This window comes from Physeter macrocephalus, chromosome 9, assembly GCF_002837175.3.
Source record: "Physeter macrocephalus isolate SW-GA chromosome 9, ASM283717v5, whole genome shotgun sequence".
NCBI classification, from domain to species: Eukaryota; Metazoa; Chordata; class Mammalia; order Artiodactyla; family Physeteridae; genus Physeter; species Physeter macrocephalus.
In genome coordinates this window covers 5,382,073-5,406,053 of record NC_041222.1, presented here as the reverse complement: position 1 = coordinate 5,406,053, position 23,981 = coordinate 5,382,073, and the positions used below count along the sequence as shown (strand labels likewise).

At 43.3% G+C, this 23,981-nt stretch overlaps 1 protein-coding gene across 1 annotated transcript in view; it reads right to left on the bottom strand.

Annotated features, from left to right (window-relative positions):
- Positions 1 to 8,828, bottom strand: part of CDK5RAP2 (CDK5 regulatory subunit associated protein 2) — a 197,073-nt gene extending 188,245 nt beyond the window's left edge. The window contains exon 1 of the mRNA XM_028493591.2: positions 8,697 to 8,828. Within this exon, the coding sequence (XP_028349392.1) occupies positions 8,697 to 8,755 (59 nt within the window). The 5' untranslated portion in view covers positions 8,756 to 8,828. The remainder of the gene's footprint in view (positions 1 to 8,696) is intronic.
- Between the last annotated feature and the right edge of the window lie 15,153 nt (positions 8,829 to 23,981).

Sequence of the window (23,981 nt, the reverse complement as noted above, 5' to 3'; positions counted from 1 at the left end):
CGCGGAGCGGCTGGGCCCGTGAGCCATGGCCGCTGAGCCTGCGCGTCCGGAGCCTGTGCTCCGCAACGGGAGAAGCCACAACAGCGAGAGGCCCACGTAACGCAAAAAAAAAAAAAAAAAAAAAAAAAAAGAATATCAAACAAAAATGCAAAATTCACTGATTCAAGAAGTTTTGCTGGTTGAATTATAAAAATAGGTTCAGTGAGGATCTGGAGACACTGACAGAAAACTAAACCATAATAGGAGGTGTGGTTCAACACAAAACACACCTCCCTGGATTCTGTTCTAAGCTCTGCCACATACCTCTCCCAGCCTCGCTTCCTTCATCTGTAAAGGGAGAACAGCAGCTACTTGATAGAGCAACTGGCAATTAAATAAGACAACAAGTGTCCAGCAAGTACCTGGCATATTGTGAGTATTCCATAAATGGGAGCAAAACAGCCCTGTCACCTTGAAACATACAATGCTCTATATAACTTACAAAAGATTTACCATCATGAGATTGCCCAATTCCCTGGGGGTCTATGCATTTCGCAAAGGAAGGTGCTAAAGCCCTGATAATTTCAGCAGCCTACTCAGAGTCGCATGGCAGTTAAGTAGAGAACCCAGTCCAGAATCCGAGCCTTTTATGTCTAACCCCCAATAACGCTTCCCTGTCCCAAGCTGTAAACTAGGAGTTGACGGAAGTGCAGCTTGACTTCTTGGCAATTTGCTCTTTCCATGCCTCTAAATTCAGATCCATTCTCTTCCTAGGACAATTTTGCCTGATAACCAAACTCTGGAGTTGGAATGAACCTTCAAGATCAGAACCAAGCCCAAAACTAAATGTTGAAAAATTCCAACATCAAGAAAATGGTTACATTAAAAGTGTCTGCTATGAGGATAACTGGAAAAAAAAAAAAAAAAAAAACCTAAGCAGAATACGCCTTCAATTATTGAAAAAAATATATATATGTACACTAAAGACACCTCAAATCCTTCTTGGAAACTAAGTGGGCTTTAAATATATATAACAAGACAACTGAAATATTAAAAATCATAATTTGCAGGGAAATGAGAGATATTTTCCTCCTTTTTAATTTTCTACAATTCTCAATTTCCTCCAGTAAGTATCACTAGAAGGACAAACTCCATTTTCTAAACTGAATTGTAAAAATTAAAATCAAGTTCGATCACCACCCTTTGCAGATGGTGGCCCAGTGGCCCAAGATCACACACCAGGTTATTGGTCAAGCTTAGCCTACAGTCTGGTCTCTACATTCCCAAGTTTGGGGTTCTCTCCACCACAGCCACTAATTTACTACTATTGGAGGAAATGGCCCATCAGTTACTCAAGCCAAGATCAATCACCGTTGAAAACCACGTGGCAGGCAAAGCCAAAGAATTTGGTCTTAGGCAAATTTCCAACAGGCAAACAGCGAAGTTTGAAAAATGACATTTGACACCGCAACTCAGAAGAAACCACTATTTAATGCAGCAGTTCCGGCCTGCTTCCTGCCAAATTTCCATTGGGGCTTTACCTGCCCACTTTTTAAATGCCATGAACCTCTGTCATGCGCAGTCTCAGTCAGTTCCAGCCACACCTCCACCTTTAAGAATTCACCTATTTGTATCCCATTCTGATCATTTACTCTAGGCCTGAGAACTAAAGTTGGGGCTTCATGGGGCCCCATCTGAAGTCAAAACTAGGCAAGCAAAGGAAAAGGGTTTAGACATGATTTTGTCATGGTATGGATGCGGGAGACTAAGGCCCAGAAAGGGAAGGAACATATTTGCTCAAAATCACAAGCGGTTGGTAGTAAAGCTGAGACCAAAATCCAGGTGTCTCCGTGTCCCTGCCACTCGCTAACCAGCGTCCGGGCTGCCCAAAGCTCCTACTCAATGGGGCACAGTCGGGGCCAGTTTCCTCGCATGCAAAACACAGCATAACCGTAACCACTACCCTGCAGGGGCACCGCGCTGAACAGACACCACGCTCAGGGACAGGCAGCCTCCCGCCTACTCCTCACCGCAGCCCTTCAGTGGTAGGTGGTAGTTTTTAGACTTTGCCTTTTTTTTTTAATGAGGAAAAGGGAGGCCCAGGAAAGTTAATAAGCTGAAAGACCAAGCTGGCCTGATTTCAAAGCCCATGCTGTTAGCCTCTACACCACCCTGGCCCCCGCCAGCGCCTTCCTCAAGGGACTGTGGTGAGGTCCCCATGAATCGAGGCAGGGCCTTCCAGAGTCTGCACAGCGCACGGCCACGTGGCTGCTTCCTGTCCACTATGTGTCGCGTAAATGAACGAACGCTCACCTGCGCTTCACCAACCACTTCATCCTCCTAGCTCGCTCCACCGCCACCCAAAAGGGGCGATCTCCTGAGCCTGTACATGGCAGCCAACAACTGTCCATCCACGCAAGGCCCAACGAGGAGGGAACGTTTCACGGACAAAGCGTTATGAGAGCCATGGACGGACTGGACATCACATTCAGAAAACAACTACACCAAGTAGTCTTGTCTGTCTTTCAACAACTTGTTTTTCATTCTATGTCATGTATTCTTAATGAGAGAAAAATATATATAAATACAAAATAGACAGACAAGCTTCAAGTTCTCCGTGACCACTCACTCCCATCTTGGTCTCCTCCTAAGAGGTAACCACTCTTGTCAGCAAGACATTCCAAACCTTTCCCTATGTATGTAATTGTATATGCAGCATCTTCTCTTCACTAATGTGTCCTAAAGATGTTTTCATGACAGTACGAACAGATCTACCTCAGTGTTTTTAACTCCCACAAAGCACTGTACAGCAGTGTCTGCAAATTTTATAGACCCCGACCCATAGAAGGAATATATTACCCTTCAGTCTTGAAATTCTTTCTATTCTGTTCTACTCAATTTTTTTTTTTAATTCTGGTTGCAACCTACTACATTCAATTTCATGAGTTGCCAATGGGTCACAGTCTGAAAGACACTTGTGAAAGGATGTGTATTTACCAGGTCTCCTGATGGTAATTCAATGTTTCTAAATTGTTCCTTTTACAAACAATGCTGGATCTCCTTATACAGGTCTCATTATGCAACATGTGTGAGGATTTCTCTAGTCAGATAGATAGCAAGAAGTGGAATTGCTGGGTCTAAACACACTCACATTTTTTTAATGGGCAAAGGATTTGAAAATATACAAAAGGTTAGTAAGCACATGAAAAAATGTTCAACATCATTAGTCGTTAGGGAAATGCAAATCAATACCACAATGAGATACCCTGTCACATCCCCAAGGACAGCTATAAGCAAAGACAAACAATAAAAGTGTTGACACGGCAATGTGTGTGCTCACTTCATATACTGCTGGTGAGTGTGTAAGATGGTGCAGCCACTTTGGAAGAGAGTTGGGCAGTTCCTCAGAATGTTAAACATACAGAGTTACCATATGACCCAGCAACCCTACTTACTCCCAGAGAAACAAAAATTTATGTCCACACAGAAACTTGAACACAAGTGTTTATAGCAACATTATTCATAACAGCCAAAAAAGCAGAAACAACCCAAATGTCATCAACCAATGAATGAATAAACAAAATATGGCATCAATACATGTATATAATAGAATACTATTCAGGCACAGAAAGGAATGAAGTACTAATACATGCTACAACATGGATGAACTTCACTAAAGACCACATATAGTAAAATCCCATTTATATGAAATGTCCGGAATAGGCAAACTTATAGACAAAAAGTAGATAGTGGTTGCCTAGGGCTGGGGGGAGGGGAAGGAGGAGAAACGTGGAATGTTATAGACTAAATGTCTGTGGCCCCCCAAAATTCATATGATGAAACCCTACCCACCCACCCCCCAAGTGATGGTATTAGGAGGTGGGCCTTTGGGAGGTAGTTAAGTCTAGATGAGGTAATGAGGGTGGAACCCTTGGGAATGGGATTAGTGCCCTTAAGGGTTCCCAGAGCTCTTGCTTCCTCTCTCTGCTCTCCAGCATGTGAGGATACAATGAAAAGTATCAATAGGTAGTCTGCAACCCAGAAGAGGGTCCTCACTAGAACCTGACCATGCTGGCACCCTGATCTGGGACTTCCAGTCTCTAGAACTGTGAGAAATAAACTTCTGTTGTCTATAAGTCACCCAGTCTATAGTTTTTTTGTTACACCAGCCCAAGCTAAGACAGGGAGCGAATGTTAGTGGGCACAGGGTTTCTTTTTTGGATGATGAAAATGTTCTAAAATTAAGATTATGGTGATGACTGCACAACTCTGTAAATATACTAAAAAAAAAAAACATTGAATATATATTTCACATGGGTGAACTTTAAGGCATATAAATCAGATTTATATCTGTTAAAAAAGCTGTTAAAAAAAAAAAAACACAAGGCACATTTTTAACGCCAAACTGTGTTCCACGAAGACTGTACCAGTTGACACTCTGTTGTGCACTTTTTCACACAGTGATTACAAAGCAGCATTTTACTACTAAATATGGAGACTATATTCATGGTATTTATCTTTTCAAACGGAGACTGAACAAAATTGATTCATTCAACAAATATTTGTTGAGCCTCTACCATGTGCCAGACACAGTTCTAGGGTAGATACAGTGGGGAAGAAGCCAGACGTGCTCCCTGCCCTCACTGAACTAACACTGGCAACGGAGAGCGCCTCCTCAAACCTCACAGCCTAGGGGTACCTCTGGTCCAAGGTCGGCCTTGGATTAAGCTTTCAAGCCTTCACCATAGATTTCATTCCACCATCCTCTTTCTCAACTTCCTTCTACAAAATCCATAAAGGCACTCTTTGCCTGAGAAAGTACAAACTGTGTACAAAGCTAAAAGAAACATGTCTTTTTGGTCTGCCCCTAACTGGGCAGCAAGCACTTAATGGCCATGTACTTGAGGAACCCATAGATGTACAAGCCTGGGCCAGGCCTTAGGAAGCTCACAGGGAGAGGCAGAATCCTGGGCATGAAAACAAACGGGTGAACCCAGGGGTGTGGGCACAGAGGACTCTGTCCAGGAAACAGTACAACAGGGTAACGGTAAAACAAAAACAGCCAACATTTAATGTACTCCCCAGTCGGTGCTAGGTACTTAATACATACAATCTTGCTTCATCCACAAAGTCACCCAACAAAACAGATATTATCACTGAAGAGAAACCGAGGATTAGGAGGGTTAAGCGAATTACTCAAGCAGCACAGCTAGTGACTGGCTGAGGCAGGAAGCAGACGCAGACATCTTGCGTACAAAGTGCAGGTTCTTTCGACGCCATCAGGCAGGACCTAATGAAGGGCCTTAGCTCAGGCGAGGCTCCAGGGGCCGGAGCTCTTGGGGCACCCACAGGTGATCAGGTTTGGAGAGAATAACACACACTGACCTAATTCAACAGAAGTCCAAGGACAAACTGGACCCTGGTCTAGTCTCTAAAACTGGGGCTTGGACGTTAGCAAGCAGAAGAGTACTCATGTTAGCATAACAAGAGATTTTACTGCAGGGATTTTTCTCATCCAGTGTGACCACCTGACAGAGAAGCTGACTCTCTCAGGACGTTTCCGCCACTCTTCGAGGGCCAGTTCAAGCACCAGCAGCTCCAAAAAATCCTCCCAGAATCCTCTCAAAATTGGTTCAGAGAACTGGCTGGAAGGCAAGACATGGTGCTGGAAGGCAAGACATGGTACTGATAGGCAGGCTTTGGAGTCTGTAGGCCTGGATTTAAATCCTGGCTCGATCATGTACTTTTTGTGGGATCCCAGACCGTTCATTTCACCTCTCTGAACCTCAGTGTCCTCACCTGTAAAAGGGGGATAAAACTGTCACCCCACCAGATCATTGTTTATTCAGTGATTTAACAAATGGTTACTGAGCCCCTACTATGAGCCAGATACCAGATTAGGAAGTCGGGTTACAAAGATGATCAACATGCAGCCCCTGCTCTCACGTAGGTCAGAGTCTAATCTGGGAGACAGACAAGTTAACAGTCATACCTGCAGTGGCCAGTACAGGAGCCACCAGCCACCTGCACCTACTGAGCACCTGAAATGTGGCTCATTCAAGTTGAAAAGGGCTGTAAGTGTAAAACACATACTGGACTTCAAAGACTTAGTAAGATCAAAAAGAAGGTAAAATATCTCATTAATAATTTTTTTCACAAGTTAGAATAATATATGGAAATATTGGGTTAAATAAAACATTAACATTAATTTCACCAGTCTCTTTTTACTTTTTTAATGCGGTTATTAGAAAGTTTTAAATTACATACGTGGCTCAAATTATATGCTGACTGAACCACACTAGTTAATAAAATTCAGTGAAGTCATGGGACTTCCCTGGCAGGCCAATGGTTAAGACTCTGCGCTTCCACTGCAAGAGGCGTGGGTTCGATCCCTGGTCGGGAAACTAAGATCCTGCATGCCGCGCAGTGTGGCCAAAAAAAAACAAAAAAAATTCAGTGAAGTCAATGAGGGCTGTGAACAGGTCAGTGATGCGGGGACTAGAGGAGAACAGAGGGCCCAGGTGGGGACAGGAGGATATCAGTGAAGACTTCCTGGGAGTACCATCTAAACTGAGACCTGAAAAATAATAAGCAAAGGGGGGCAGGGGGGAGGAGGAAGGGAGGGCAATCCAGGCCACAGGGACAGCGAGTGCACAGGCCCAGCTGTAAGAAAGAACAAGGCAGATCATTCATAACAGTTTGGCACCAGCAAGAGTGACGGGTTTGGGGAGGAGACAGGGAAGGAAGGGGGAGGACAGGAGGTTAGTGAGGTAGATGCGCCAGAGTATAAAGAGCTCAAAAGCCATATTAAAGAACTTCATCCTGACGGCAGAGAGGAGCCAGGGAGGGTATGAAGCAGGTGAGTAAGAGATTAGTTACCAGGAATGTATGCAGCACCAGGATCAGCAGCAAAGGCAGGGAGAGGAGGGAAAGGAGAATATCTGATGCTCTGTTGAGCTGCTACTCTGGGTCAGACATTAGGCTAAACCCTTTTAGACTCACCCATGTTACAGATTATGAAAACTGAGGCTCACAGAGGGTGACTTGCCCAAGGTCACAGGATTGTTAAGTGGAAGAATTGGGATTGAAACCCAGTTAGGTCTAGGTCCCAAAACCCAAGTGCTTGGCAAACTGGTGCTGAGATGTGAAAAGCTGTCTGAGAGAATAATGGACTTTACCTTAACGGCAATGAAAAGCATTACACATGTAAAGCAGCAGACTGTGACAATCAGATTTATATTTTTAAAAGAGCTTTGAAGCTGTAGTATAAAAGGCTATCAGAGGTGTGAAGGAAACCAGGACAATCCAGATGAGAGGTCATACTGCAATATACTGGGGCAGTGGCAGAAAGATGAAGAGAAAGGGACATGATGAACTACCTTAGGATCCAATGAGCAGGAGCTGCAAAGGGCCTTGCTCTGTGCCTGATAGCTAGTAGGTCCTCAATAAACAGAGTAACCATGTGTCCAAGGTTTGCCCAAGACAGAACCTGTTTATGCCTGCTGCTCAGGCATAGATTAATTGTGCCCATTTTACTCTTAAAACCGTCCAGATTTGCACAACAAATAACATGTCACCGTTTCAGTTAGGATCTGTTGACTAAAAGAAGCAGCCCGTCCCTAACAGAGCTGGATAAACACTGCAGATTCTCAGTTAGGGATCACCTCTGAGACCTTCTACCCTCTCCCCAACCAGAAGCCCAGCACAACCAAAGGGTCCCAACCCTGCACCGGTGCAGGGTTTTGTCAGGCCTTTCTACCAGAAGAGACCCCTGCCGCACCAGCAATGTGGGCTCCAACTGCCTCTTGGGACAGGTGCATTGGGAGGCCACTCTCAGACATTATTCCCCAATTTGTATTACTGTTGATGATGACGATAATGACAACACCGAACCTCTTTTTTCTTTTTTTACCTTTTGGCCTCGCCCCGTGGCATGTGGAATCTTAGTTCTCCCACCAAGGATCGAACCCGCACCCCCTGCATTGGTGTCATCGAGTCTTAACCACTGGGCCGCCAGGGAAGTCCCCCGAATCATTTTTTAAGCACTGATTATAGGCCAGGCACCACTCCTGCCAAGCAAATGGCTGGGTGGGCATCTTCTCTTTTGATCCTCACCCCAACTTTGTTGGGTGGATATTACTACCAGCCTCCTTTTACAGATGTGAAGGTAGATTAAACCATTTTATCAAGGTCATACAGCTAGTTAGTTTAAAGGGTTCAACTCCAGCCAAGGTTCCTAACCACTGCACTCCATGGCCCGAGTCCTGGTGGCCACTACGTGCACCCATAAGCAAAGTCTGGACAGACCAACTGCACTCCCCATAATGAAAGCAAATCCCCAAACCAGCATGAACCATCAAGTACCCTCAAGGTCCCCAGCCCTCAACCAGCCCCCACTAATTGCACACTCCAAGAGGTCCCCATCTCCCACCCTTTCAGAAAACCCTTTACTTGTCCCTCACCTCCTCTTCAAAGTATGTCCCGAAATGCGAGAGGCGGGCGTGGGGCAGGTCCGGACCGCCCAACCACCTACACTCAGTATCAGTGGGCGGGTCCCCAAAGAGATCCCCCCACCCCCAAGAAACCCATCCCACATACTGCCCACGTCCAGAACCCTCAAACACCCAAACAGCAAACCCCAAGTCTCGGATGGAGCAAACCCCCATCAGCGGGAACCCCGGCCTGGTTACAGCGAACCCCCAAAGGCCGGGCCGCACCTGCAACCGCTGCGTATCCCGGGGAGGGTGACGTCCTCTTCCAACACCGAGTCCATCATGGACACAGATGAGGTGGTGGCGCTGGTGTCTGGCGGCGTCGCCACTGGTTTCCCTCCCCCCCCCCCCCACCGCCCCCGGTCGCGACCAGCCCGGCTCCTCAGGTCCCCGCCCCCTCCAACCCAGGTCTCGTTTGGACTCCGGCGGCGCCGCTGGAATTCAAACCGCAGCCGCTGCCATCTTTCCCGGCGCTTCTTCCTACGGAAACGAGGCGGGGTCACAGAGGCGCGCGCTGTGAAGCCGAGGCCGGGCCGGGCAGCGCCGGCGGGCGCCATCTTAACTAATGGCAGGGTGGGGGCGGTCTGCACTTGCGCCAGCAAGACTTAAGGAAAGAGAGGCAGGATGCCATTTTTAGTGAGGGCACTCGGGCCGAGGCCAGGGCAGGCGCCATCTTTGTTGAGGGCTGAATCGGCCTTGGGCCGTTAATTTACGCGGGAGACGGAAATCCAGCACCTCTTGGGACCCGCAGAGTTCCTAACCAGGTGTGTACTTTTCTAGAATAATGACTCCGAACCTTGGGGTCTGGGCATCCCAAAGGCTTCCGCCTTGAGTTGAAACTCAGATAATCCGGTGCTGCCTCGCTTTAGGAAAATCCTACCTACAGAATCCTGACTCAAGCAGTAATTTGCACACTTAGTTCGAAACGAAGAAGCCCATCCCTATGAGCCTAGTGGTCAGGGACTCTCCCTCTCCAATCTCTCACCTGGTGAACCTTTATTACCGTTAGGGCTCAAATGCACCTGAGATCAGTAAACTGAGCCCAAGAGAGAGGAAAGTATCACTGAAGGTCATGTACCATAAGTCGGTGAACTGAAGCCAGACCCGTGGTTCCTGCCAACTATATCCGAGCTCTCTGCATAACCCTGGCTGCCTTTCTTAAAGCAAATAGCAATCAGCAAACACCTAGATAATTTGGCAGAGCTTGGCCAGTGAAATCGACCTTCCTCTCTTCACTCAGTGTTGCTACCCTTTCTCTGCAGACTGTCAGGACTGTTCTCAGTCCTGCCTGAAAATAACTTGAAAAGATGAGTGACTGGGTAGGTGTACCTGTCCTCCGTCAGCCTCAGTTTCCTCGTTCTTTCCAAAAGAGGCCTTCTTTAATCCTCTAATCTACATCAAGCCCTTTCTTGTATTCTTAGCAGTCTGTGTTTTTCCCCTGTGGCGCTTACCACATTTTGCAGTTCTATACTTCCGTATATAATTTTTTTAACTGTATCCCTTTTGCAGTAGACTGGAAGCTCGGTGAGGGCAGACTGTGTTCTGAATTGTTCACGGCTGTATCCCCAACACTTAGCACTGTGCCTGCCACCCAGCGGGTGTTTAAATATATATGTTGAGTGAATGATTCAATCAATCTGGAAAATGGGGCTAATACCTATCCTGCAAGGTTTTTTTTTAATCCATTTTATTAAAGAATTATTGATTTACAATGCTGTGTTAGTTTCTGCTGTACAGCAAAGTGATTCAGTTACATGTATATACCTATACATGTATATGTACATGTATACATTCTTTTTCATATTCTTTTCCATATAGTTTATTACAGAATATTGGATATAGTTGCCAGTGCTATACAGTAGGACCTTGTTGTTTTTGCATTCTATATATAGTAGTTTGCATATTATCCTGCAAGGTTTTTATGACAATGTGGAGATGACCTAAGATACCTTTAGTAGCTCAGTCAATGGTAATCCCATCTCTCTCTCTCTCTCTCTCTCTCTCTCTCATTCACACACACACACACTCACACACACACTCACACATGCACACACACACACACACACACACACACACACATCTTTAGTGAAGGCTACAAGGCTCATGGTCCTGCACCTGTCCCTCTTCCATTCCCAGATCTTCAACCACCCCCAGAATCAGCAATAAAATAACAGCCTGAAAGAGAGTGGGCAGGAACCAGCTGGCACACAGGGAAGGGGCAGTCCCTGAATCCCTGGAACCAACAGTCCTTGCCAATGCTAAGTTCAACCAATGAGACGAGTGTGTCCAAAAGCAGGGAAGCTGGGGTGTCAGGATTCCTGCCCTGGTCCTGCCACTGACTCTCTCTGATCTTTGCCAGACTGCTCCTCTTCTCTGGGCCTCAGTTTCCACAGCTGTAAATAAGAGGGTGGGACTGGATGCATCCATCCAGGACCTCACAGCTCTGGAGCAGATTTCTTTGTGTTGATTTCAAAGCTACTAACGCACAACCGGCTCTATTCTGGTGAGGGAGTCTGAGTTACAAATCATCACTTCCCAGATGAAGGAACTAACTTTCCATCCAGCAGATGAAAGCTCTTGAGAAAGGACACAGGGAAGAGGATGTGCACAGTTTGACATTCCTTACGTGACACTTGTACCGGGTATATCACAGGCACCACTGCCTCTAACCCTCACAACCACCCTCAGCATAGGTGTTACCGTTATCCCCATTTCTCTTACAGATGAGAAGACTGAGGCTGAAAGAGGTAAAAATAATTTATGGTCTCCCTGCTGCTAAGTGGCAGAGCTGGGATTTGAGCCCAGGTCCCTCTGAACCCCGAAACCCTAATTGTTTCAGGAAGCCTGTCTTCTCTAGTTGTTTGTTCTTCTCTACTTTAGAATTTAGGATTACGAGGTGAGGTCTACATTCAGACAACGGTATTTCAGGGATGTGTTCACCAGACCCTCCTCCTTGGGCATGTGCTTCAAGGTGGCCATGAGACGAATCAGTGTGGGCAATATAATTTCAGGACTGGAGGAAGTCTGGGCGCCTGGATTCTGACTTTGGAAAGTCCTGCAACTTATCCTGGGACCTGGCGTCTCTTCCCCTTGCTCCTCCTTGGTTTCTCCTGTGTAAAATGGGACAGACAATGCTGAGCTCACTCGGTTACATTAGATACTTTGGAATCTATAAAGAAGAAGGAGCCGGGGAGGAATTCTCCTTATGATTAATCCATTGCCCATTCGGTGAATGGCCATATCCCTGGCTTGTGTGCTAAACATTTTAGTGAACCTGGAAACTGAAAATAGAATCACTTGCACAAAAGATGGGCTATTTGGGAAGTTGTTTTCCTGTTTTCATGGTCAGGGATGAAGCCCTTTGCCCTGTCTCTGTCTCACCATGGCCTTTCTTTCTGCCAAGCCTGGAGGTGACGTCACTACCACCAGCTGTTTGGGCTATCTGGCGCCATCTCCTTGACGACAGCCACCCAGCCACAAAGCTGGCATTATTATTTCCTTGGGCAAGGTCATATTGAATGGCTGGGAGGAAGTCGCTTGCAGCCAGATGTTTCTCATTAGGGTAGAACCCTCAAGACACAGGAGCTGCCATTACTAACGGCAAGAATAACTTTTTATAGCATCAATACATACACACTGCTACTTTGCACTATTTCATTTTATCCTTACACTGTGAAGTAGATTGGGATGACTGCCCTGCTCTTCAGGTCAGGAAACAAGACTCAGGGAGGGGAAGAGATTTGCCCAAAGCCACACTTCCTTCCTTCCTTTCTCTCTCTCTCTCTTTCTCTCTTTCTTCCTTAGCTTTTTGTTTAGAAATAATTTCAGGCTTAGAAAAAAGTTGCAAAAGTATGCAAAGATTTCCTTGTATAGCCTTCACCCAGCCTCCTAAATTACTAACGTTTTAGGATTGGCCAAAAAGTTCGTTCGGATTTTTCCGCGACATCTTACAGGAAAACCCGAATGAACTTTTTGGCCAACCCAATACATAACCATAGCACAATTGTCAAAAATAAGAAATTACATTGATAGGATACGATTCACTACAGACATTTTTAAATTTAATCAACTTTCCCATTAATGCCATTTTTCTGGCTCAGGATCCAATCCAGGATTCGACATTGCATTTAGCTGTTATGTCTCCTCACCCTCCTCCAATCTGTGGCAATTCCTCTGTCCATGCCTTTCATGATGTTGACACTACAGAAAAGTTCTTGCCAGTTATTTGATAGACTGTTCCTATTTTGGGGTTCGTGTGGTGTTTCCTCGTGATAAAACCGAGGTTGTGCACTTTTGGCAAAAGTACCACAAAAGTGATGCTGTGCCTTTCTCAGGTGCCAGGAGGCAGATGATGTTAATATGTCTCATTAATTGGTGCTGTTAACTCTGTTTTCTTGCATAAGGTAGTATCTGCCAAGACTCTCCATGGTAAAATTACTATTTTTTATAATTAATAAAAATCTTGTGTTGATATTTGAAACTATGTAAGTATCCTGTTTTTCATCAAATTTTCACCCACTTATTTTAGCATCCATTGATAATTCTTTTTTTTTTTTTTTTTTTTTTTTTTTGGCTGCATTGGGTCTTCATTGCTGCGCGCAGGCTTTCTCTAGTTGCAGTGAGCGGGGGCTACTCTTCCTTGCGGCGTGAGAGCTTCTCTTTGCGGTGGCTTCTCTTGTTGCTGAGCACGGGCTCTAGGCGCACGGGCTTCAGTAGTTGTGGCACGCAGGCTCAGTAGTTGTGGCTTCCAGGCTCTAGAGCGCAGGCTCAGCAGTCGTAGCCCACAGGCTTAGTTGTTCCCCAGCATGTGGGATCTTCCCGGACCAGGGCTCAAACCCCTGTCCCTTGCATTGGCAGGCAGATTCTTAACCACTGCACCACCAGGGAAGTCCCCATTGATCATTCTTACCCAAAACAATTATCACAGTGCTGTTTGCCAGTTGATGATGTCCTGTTTTCATCATTCCTTCTATCTTTATTAATTGGAACTCTACTGTAAGGAAGAGCTTTCTCTTCTCCCCCATTTATTCAGTTGTTTATTTAAACCAGTATGAACTCGTGGATATTTGCTTTATTTTGTGAGTTAAAATACATTACTATCATTATATCTTTTGCTGCCCACATTGTCCTAGATTTGGCCAAGTCATCCTTTGAATACATAGGTGTGCCAAGATTCAAACCCAGGTCTGTCTGGTCCCAAGGTCAGCAGTATTTCTGGCTTGTCACCTGCCCCCTTGCTCCCAAGAACTCTTCCCAGCCAGCCCTCACCACCAGCAGTCCCTGACCAGTTCCCAGTTGTTACCCGCTGTCTTCCCCATAGTGTGCTCGGTCGCTAAGCCAGTGGTGCCTTCTAGCACCAGCATCTAACCCCAGGCTGTGCACATAGCTCAATGCCAGTTTGCCAAATTAACTCAAGTCCTAACTTCTTCTCAAGATGGGAAGAAAACGGAGAAATACTCCATATCAAGGGAAGAGCATGTAGATTATTAGGCTAGAGAAGGTAATACACATCAACACCATATGATCTCAGACCTGCCAATTCTACTTTCTCAGCTGCTTTTCTTACCTGTAAACTCAGTACATTAAACAAAAACATTGAGGCTCCCTTCAGCTCTGACATTCCATGAATAACTGATATCAGTTACCATGTACCGAGTGCTTTCTATGTGCCAGGCACTATGTTAAAACCTTACGTTCAATCCTCACAATAACCATTTGAAACGGGGACTGATTATGCTCCAATTTTATAGTTGACAAAACTGAGGCTCCGAGAGGAGAGGGACTTGCCTGGCTGTCCAGCTGCTAATGTTGGAGCTGGGAGCTGAACCCAAATTTTATTCTAAATCCCAGGCTCTTAATCACTATGCCATTTGCCTTTCACTGAATTACTAGTATCCCTGCAGTCACCAGCTGGCTAAAATGCAGATAAGTAATTATAAATCAAAGTAAAACATTTTAAATACTTTGTTAGTATAAGAAAAACAAGTGTAAGATTCTAGGGACACAAAGAAAAGAGATGAGTCATTCTGACTGAGAGGTTGGGGGAAGGTGTTTTATAAGCAAGATCTATGCCCTGCAGAAGCAGGGTAGAAACCTGTATATGCCATATGGGCACCAGCTGCTCTCTTTCTAACGCCAGCAGAAATAAAATAAAATTGCTATTTGATGCGATGCCATTTACAAAGCCCATGTCACTTTCTTTGATGCTGTCTCATAATTCAGACGTTTGTTATCCTTTATGAATAAGGAAACTGATTCTCAAGAGACATGAACTGATTTTCCCAAAGTCACACAATAAGCTAGTGACAGAGAAAGAAACTTGGACCTCAGTTTTCTAATTCCCAAAAGGTGGTGCTCCTGAATTTTTTTTTTTTTTTTTTTGAAACTTACAGAAGGTATCCCAAATCGAGATCTCCCTGCCTAAATTGGTCTTGCTCAGTACCATGGCCAGATCCCCATGCAGCTAAACCCAGAGGCTTGGCTGTAAGAAAGTCAAAGACTTCTGGGAAAACTGTCCTAAGGTACCAGGGAAAGCTTTCAAGCACCCTTCCCAGCTGCGCACTTGAATATGTAAAACAGCAACAGCTGTAGGCAAAGAAGGATAATTGAACTAATCAACTGTCTGGACATTTTGCAGGTTAAAAGAATCTTGATGTCTTAATAGTGATTAAATGTGGTGAATTCCTAATAAAAGAACAGACCAGGACCTAGCGAAGGTGGACCGCAGAGAGGTGGCTACAGCACCTATTTCCTCAGCGGAGGCTTGAAATCCAGTCCATGCTCTGCTTGCCAGGCTGTGGGCTCTGCTTCCCAAGCTGAGTCCATTCCAAAGCAGGGGCATCTCTTCCTAACTCTCCCAAAGGAACTCTTTGTGCTAGTGGTTCTTTTTTTTTTTTTTTTAATATTTATTTATTTGGCTGCACCAGGTCTTAGTTGCGGCACGTGGGATCTTTGTTGCCATGTATGGGATCTTTAGTTGCGGCATGTGGTATCTAGTTCCGTGACCAGGGATTGAACCTGGGCCCCCTGCATTGGGAGCATGGAATCCCAGCCACTGGACCACCAGGGATGTCCCTGTGCTAGTGGTTCTTAAAAGTCTAGAATACCTTTCCTTCCTCTTCTCTGCCTAATTCCCAGAGTTTCCCCAACCATAGTTTAAGAGAATGTCCTGGGCCACAATCTGTATAGCTGCCCCACCTCTGAACTTCCAGAACACCCTGGTCTTATTTATGGCACTTACACAGCTCTATAACTGTCCATTAACTTGCCTGTCTCCTCTATTAGACTGAGCTCCTTGAGAACAGGACTTTATTTTAAATCAACTTTATTGAGATATAATTTATATGCAGTAAAATGCACCCAATTTAAGTATACATTCTGATGTGTTTTGACAAATGTGTACACCATGTAACCACCACCACAGCCAAGGTATAGAACAGTGCTCTCCAAAAGAACTTTCTGGGATGATGGAAATGTTCTGAATTAGCACTGTCCAATAGGGTAGCCACTGGCCACATGTGGCTATTGAACCCTGGAATTGTGGTTATGGAAATGAGGAACTTAAGTCTTTTAACTTTTTTTTGAGGGGGAGGGCCTCACCTCGTAGCATGTGGGATCTTAGTTCCCCGACCAGGGATGGAACCCACGCCCGCTGCGGTGGAAGCGCACAGTCTTAACCACTGGACCGCCACGGAAGTCCCAGTTTTTATCTTTTTTTGAAGTATAGTTGATTTACAATATTGGGTTAGTTTCAGGTGTACAACATAGTAATTCGTTCTTTGCTTTGTTTTTTTGCAGCTTATATTCCGTTATAGGTTATTACAAGATATTGGGTATAATCCCCTGTGTATGTATTTTACTTTGAATCTGTTAATCCCATACTCCTAATTTGTCCCTCCCCCATCCTTCTCCCCTTTGGTAACCATAAGTTTGTTTTCTAGGACTGAGAGTCTGTTTCTGTTTTGTATATGGATTTATTTGTATTATTTTTTAGATTCGACATATAAGTGATATCATTAAGTATTTGTAAAATTTTTATCTTAAATTTAAATAGCCACATGAGGCTAGTGGCAGCTGTATTAGCATTGATATAAAACATTTCCATCACCCCAAAAAGTTCCCATGTGATCCAGTCCCAATCAATCTCCCTTCCACTTAAGGAAACCATGATCTACTTTCTATCATTAAAGATTTGCCTTTTCTAGAGTTTCAGGTACCTGGCATCATACAGTATGTACACTTTCTGTGCCTGACTTCTTTTGAAAACAGGTACTTTTAATTCTATATCCTAAAGTCTATCATAGTGCCTGGCAGATAATAGGTGTTTAATAAATGCTGGTGAAAGAGTGAATTATAAACCTTAATTAGAATTAATGATCTTATCCCAAACACTCTTTTTTCCCCACCTAATAGAATACAAGAGTGAAAAAGGCCCTCACAGAGACCATTTAACTAAATCTCTTGGATGTACCAATGGAAATACTGAGACCCAGATGGGTTCCGTGGCCTGTCCCAGTTCACTCTGTACACTTAGAGCGAGGGTTACAGCCTACATGTGCAGACACCAAGGCTTGTACTCTTCTCACTTCCCAATACCCACCTCCCATCCGTTTCCCATAGGCACACATGGCAACTCTGTGATCCCCGTGGGACCACAGGGATGCCTGCAAGATGCCATGCTGCCTACTTCAGCCTCCTGTGGATGCCATCCTGGCCCCAGATCACCTACCGCAGCACAGAAACAGCAGAGATTAAACTCAGAAAAGTATCTCATTTCATTCCAAGCATACCTAAAACCTAGGAGTGACCTTCCTCCAATACTGGGCTGTGGGTTGGTTTCCTGCTCAGAAAACAAGCCACCTGGTACCGCTCAATAGAGAAAGAATAACACTGCATTTGGGGGGGTAACACTTTTATTGAAGACCTCCTAAATAAAAGGGAGAGAGGAAAGGACCTACCATTCATTATAGATGTGGCATGTGCTGGGGTGCTTCACATATGATTTCATTTAACCTCAGTGCAACCTTAAGAGGTCAGCATCATTATTCCATCTACAGGTGAGGACATGAGGACAGTAGGATTAAGAGCCATCAGTTATCTTGCCCAGGATACTACAGTGTGGAGCCTGCACTGGAATCCTCTCTGCTTCCAAAGCTGATACTCTTTGTACTACAACCTATTGTGTTTTAGAACTCAGTTACAGAGCTTTTCTATTGATGTTCCAGGATGCATCCTTTCATTAGTAAAAGCTGAGTAATCTATATTGTTGTTTGCTGGGGAACTCAGCTAAATTAGGTGCCAATTGCTAATGTAGCCTTAGCCTAGCTTTGCTGGTATACTTCTACCTCCTCTTTGGTATAATAAACTGGTACTTTCATCCTTTATTTAGTGGTTTAATGATCTCTGTCTTTTAATACAAAAGGTGAGGTACAGATTATAAGTAAATGAAGTTCATTCTTTACTCAGGACCAATACCTGTTAACACTGCTTACCTTTTCATTTTAACTGAAGGAGATTCAAAATGTAACTGTTGCCAAACTCTGATCCTTGCTCCAGCATATAAAGGCCTCTCCATTTCAGACAACTGCTTTGGAGATTAATGGCCCATTGGAGTTTATACAATTTGCTTAATTGCCCCCAAATTATTATCTCAACTAAAACAGAATCTCAAGAGACAACCATTAATGTCTTTATCCTTGTCTGGAAGAATCTCATCTCTTGGCAAAAATAGCTTCTTCAAATGAAACTGGATAATCCCCTGGCCATGGTGATTAAAGATAACAATGGCTCATTTAAAAAATGTTTTGGGGGAATTAAAAAGCTGAGATTTAGCCTGTTCTGCAAGCTATTGAAAAGAAAGGCAGGAAGGGGAGGACAACAAAAGCATCCATATATCAGACTAAGTTTGCTTCCTACCCAGTCAGCACAGGCCACAACGTTTGAGGAGACGCAGGCCAGTCTGTGAGCGGGATCTCCCTGCGCTATAGGGGAGCGCTTCATCGGCGCCATTCCGCTGAAGGAAGTTTTGTGCTGTTTCTTCGCAGTGTCACTCAGAAACATCCCTATTTACAAATGACTTGGTGCTGCCCCAGGTAACAGTCTGTTTGGTTTTTGGTTTAGGCTTGCATTACTTTAAAGCTTACAAACTGCAGTTCTTACATGCCTTTACCATATTTACCAGTGTAAACCCTGCAGTACAGCAGATTCCATCACTCATTCATTCACTAACATTTATTGAGCACCTTTTGGTACCAGGGCTACGCTTGGCAATGGCATTAAAAGATGTATACAGTCCCAGCCCTCAAACTGAACAGATAATTTGAGAGTAGAGAGTATCATCATCATTATCTTCTTTATCATCATGTTATTATCATGAATGAATGTTGGATTTTGTCAAATACTTTTTCTGCATCTATTGAGATAATCCTCATAAGAATTTTTCAGTCTGTGTGAATTTCATTGATTTTCAAATATCACACCAACCATGCATTCATGGGATAAATTCCAGTTGGTCGTGAAATACTTTTTATATATATATATATATATATAACATATAATTATTAAATTATATATTAAATATATTTTATATATTGCTGTATTTAATTTGCTTAAGTTTTCTTAGAAATATTTGTATCTGTGTTCTGTCTGTAGTTTTTCTTTTCTTGTGATGTTTGTCTGGTTTTGGCATCAGGGTAATGCTAGTCTAATAGAATTAATTGGGAAGTAGTAGCTCCTTTTTAATTTTCCAGGCCAAATTTGTGTGGAATAGATATTATGTTTCATGGAATTCAGCAGCGAAGCTATCTAGGCCTGGAGTTTCCTTTGTGGAAGGTTGTTAAATATAAATTCAATGTCTTTAATAGTTATAGGCCTCCTTAGGTTAACTGTTTGAGTAAGCTTTGGTAATCTGTGTCTTTCAACAAATCTGTACATTTCACCTGTCATCAAATTTACTGGCATAAACTTCTCTTATTATCCTTTTAATGTCTGTAGGATCTATAGTGACATCCCCTTATTACTGGGTTTCTTGTGTCTTTAAAAAAAATTTTCCTGATCATTCTGGCTGGAAATTTATCAATTTTATTGAATTTCTCAGCTTCTAGTTCATTGATCTTCTCTTTTGTTTTCTTTTATATTTATTTTTGCCCTTATTTTTATTCTTTCTTATCTTCTGGTTACTTGGGGTTTATTTTTCTCTTCCTTTTCTAGTTTAAGATAGAATCTTAGGTCACTGATTCGAGATCTTTCTTTTCTAATATAAACAGTGCTTTGAACTTCCCGCTAAGCACTGCTTCAGCTGCATCCCACAAATTTGAAATGTTGTGTTTTCATTTTCATTCAGTTCAAAATACTATTTTATTCATTTCTTCTTTGACCCGTGTGTTATTTACAAGCATGTTAGTTTTTAAGTATTTCAGAATTTTCCAGATATATGTCTGTTACTAATTTTTAATTCCATGCAGAGAACATATTTTGTATGATTTAATATTTTTTAATTTAAGACTCATTTTATGGCCCAGTGTATGGTCTATCTTGGTAAATGTTCCATGTACAGTTGAAAGGAATGTATATCCTGCTATTGTTGAGTGAGTGTTCCATGTCAATTAGGTCAAGTTGGTGACAAGTACTCTGTATCCTTACTACTCTTCTACTTGTTCTATATGTTATTGAGAGAAGGGATGCAATCTCCAACTGTAACTGTGCTTTTTCCTATTTCTCTTTTCAGTACTATCAGTTTTTGCTTCATGTGTGCTGAAGCTCTGTTTTAAGTGCATAAATATTTAGGATTCTTATACCCTCCTGATGAATTTATTCTTTTAGCATTATGAAATAAAATGTAGTGGATTTGCTTTGTTTCCTTAGTACAGATATCACCAAGTTATGATATTTCCTTCTAAATATTTTCTGTATATGCATTTTTTCAAGAGTTGAAATCATGTGTATCCATCAGTTTTTATCCTATTAAAAATTTTCACGTTACATAAATATCAGAGTATACATGTATGTGTGTATACACACACACAGTGTTTAAATACAATGAAAACCCACGTACACACACACTACTTAAGAAAGAATATTACCAATACCTTTGGAGTCATCTGGGCATGCCCCTCTCCCTTCCAAGGTTATCTTTACTTTTGTATTAATCATTCGTTTTCCTTTACAGTTTTCCCACATATTTTTAAACAACATATTCCATTTCCCATTTTTGGCCATTATATAAAAGAAATTATATTGTATATATTCTATGACTAGCTTTTTTGCTTGACATTATGTTTTGAGACTCATCCATGATGTATATAGCTGTACTTCATTCATTCATTTTCAACTACTGTATAAAATTCTGTTCAAAGTATATGGATAGACCACAATTTATCCATTCTTCTACTGACAAACAATTGGGATATTTCCAGTTATTTTGCTATAACAAATGATACTGCAATGAAGAGTTTGAAACGTGCATCCTGGTACACATACATAAGCGCTTCTCTAAACTGTATACAAGAAGTAGAATTGCATGCACATTTTCAAACTATTCTATTTTTTTCACTTAATTTTATTCAGTTTTTAATCATTCTTCCTTAGTCTTTTTTTTTTATAAATTTATTTATTTATTTTTGGCTGTGTTGGGTCTTTGTTGCTGCATGCAGGCTTTCTCTAGTTGCGGCAGGCGGGGGCTACTCTTCGTTACGGTGCACGGGCTTCTCATTGCGGTGGCTTCTCTTGTTGCAGAGCATGGGCTCTAGGCACGCGGGCTTCAGTAGTTGTGGCTCGCAGGCTCTAGAGCTCAGGCTCAGTAGTTGTGGCGCATGGGCTTAACTGCTCCGCAGCATATGGGATCTTCCCGGACCAGGGATCAAACCCACGTCCCCTTTACTGGCATGCAGATTCTTAACCACTGCACCACGAGAGAAGCCCCGTTCTTCCTTATTATTAATGACAATATGTTAATTCAGCAGGTGTATGCACTAAGCCATGTCTCTGTTGTCGAAAATCTAGAGTTTGTCTCCATTTTTTTGAACTTTATACACGACTCTGGGGAAAAAAATTTTGGTGGGGGGGGGGCACAGAAGTCTCTGCTTTTTAGGTCATTTCCTTATGAGAGATTCCCAGAAGTGGATTTCTCAAATCAAGGCTATACCAATTTACATTCAGTGGGGGAGGGGATTATTGCTGAAATACATAAAGTAATCCCCATCCTAATAGCTGTTAATCCTTTTGGGATCATAGATCCTTTACATACTGTGAGGTATCTAAAGGTATGGACCTTTTCTCCAGGAGAAAAAAAACAACACGCGAATTGTTTATATTCACAAGTAAGCATACAATCTCAAGAGTTTCTCAGACCCTCTGAACCCTGTATGCTGACATCTCTATTAAATAAGAAACATTGGCTTACCCACTGAATATAAAATTTCTTATAATACCTCACCAAATAAGTTCATAGACCAACTGTTGTATCTGTCAAATACTTTTTTTTTTTTTTTTGCGGTACGCGGGCCTCTCACTGCTGTGGCCTCTCCCGTTGCAGAGCACAGGCTCCAGACGCGCAGGCTCAGCGGCCATGGACACGGGCCCAGCCGCTCCGCGGCATGTGGGATCTTCCTGGACCGGGGCACGAACCCGTGTCCCCTGCATCGGCAGGCGGATTCTCAACCACTGCGCCACCAGGGAAGCCCTACTTTTTGTTTTAAACCACCATTTACTGAGTACCCATAACATGCCAGCACTGTGCCAGATACAAGAGACAGAAGAGGAAATGCTCCTGGCTTCAAGGAATGCAGTCTACTGAGGAAGACATAATATAACAAGTATTTGTAATAAAATATGTGCAATAAGAGAGGTGTTCATTAGGCAAATGGAGATATAAATTAAGGACTTACCAACCTTCTTTTATCAAGGGTTTGCAAAGAATGAATAAACATTCTCAAGGATGTTATAGATGGAAGAAACAGTACCAGCAAAGGGAGATAGACATCATATAACCTGGCATGTACAGGAAATTATACAAGAGTTTATACAGTTGGGTTAGAATGGTAGTGAGCATAAGGAAGGGCCAAGACTCTTCCTTATTTGGAGCACAGATTAAGAAAAACCTATTGACATTACAGGACTTTAGCAACTGGTCTGACAACACAAAGGAAACCACAAAAGAAGATCTCCTCCCAAACACTTCATTACCCAAACCTACTCTTATTACATACAAAGAAAACATTTTGCTTGCTTTCTCTGCAACTGTCTGAAGTTCAGTGTTCAACACACAACATGTGTCTTTTTCTTTTTTTTTAAACTTATTTATTTTATTTATTTATTTTTGGCAGCATTGGGTCTTCGTTGCTGTGTGCAGGCTTTCTCTAGCTGCGGAGAGCGGGGGCTACTCTTGCGGTGCACGGGCTTCTCCCTTTGGTGGCTTCTCTTGTTGCAGAGCACAGGCTCTACAGCACGGGCTCAGTTAGTTGTAGCACACGGGCTCAGTAGTTGCGGCTCGCGGGCTCTAGAGCGCAGGCTCAGTAGTTGTGGCGCACGGGCTTAGTTGCTCCGCGGCATGCTGGATCCTCCCGGACCAGGGTTCGAACCCGTGTCCCCTGCATTGGCAGGCGGACTCTCAACCGCTGCGCCACCAGGGAAGCCCCAAAAACAGGATTTTAAAGTTCAAATATCAACCAGCTGAAGCTAAATAAACCAACTGAAGTTTATAAAGCTCTCAGGACAAACAAAGGCCTGACTTATTTTTTCTTCTTTTTCAGGGTACCCCTTGGATCTCTAGATGGCATCCTTTGAGCTTTGTCAAAATAGAGGATCTCCAAGGGTACCTCAACAGAGTAAAAAGATGTACTCTCATGACAGGTTATCTAACAAACACATAGAACATGGTTCCCTTCATATTCTAAAGAAAGGACATTTTTTACATGCATGAAAAAGAAATCCAAAAGGAGCAAGTTTTTCCTGTAATATTTTCATGGAAAACCCAATGGATCTCATCGGAGACAAGTAAAAGCACAAACAAGAATATATGTTAATATATGCTTTTTTCTCAGGGTGTTTTGTTTTGTTCTGAGAGGGGGTAATCTTCTTTGTGTGGCACTTCTTTTCCTAAGTGGAAAACATTCTTTAAAGGAACTTCTTAAAACAGAAAGCATGTTCAGTAAATGAAGGGTTCAAAGACTTTCATGAAGTGGTTTGAAAATAAGTGATCTGTGACATATATTAAAAGACTTCCAGGGCTTCCCTGGTGGCGCAGTGGTTGCGCGTCCGCCTGCCGATGCAGGGGAACTGGGTTCGCGCCCCGGTCTGGGAGGATCCCACATGCCGCGGAGCGGCTGGGCCCGTGAGCCATGGCTGCTGAGCCTGCGCGTCCGGAGCCTGTGCTCTGCAACGGGAGAGGCCGCAGCAGAGGGAGGCCCGCGTACCGCAAAAAAAAAAAAAAAAAAAAAAAAAAAGACTTCCAAAAACTCTGACCACATAAAAAAGTAAAACAACAAATCTACAATAGGTACAAATTATATACAT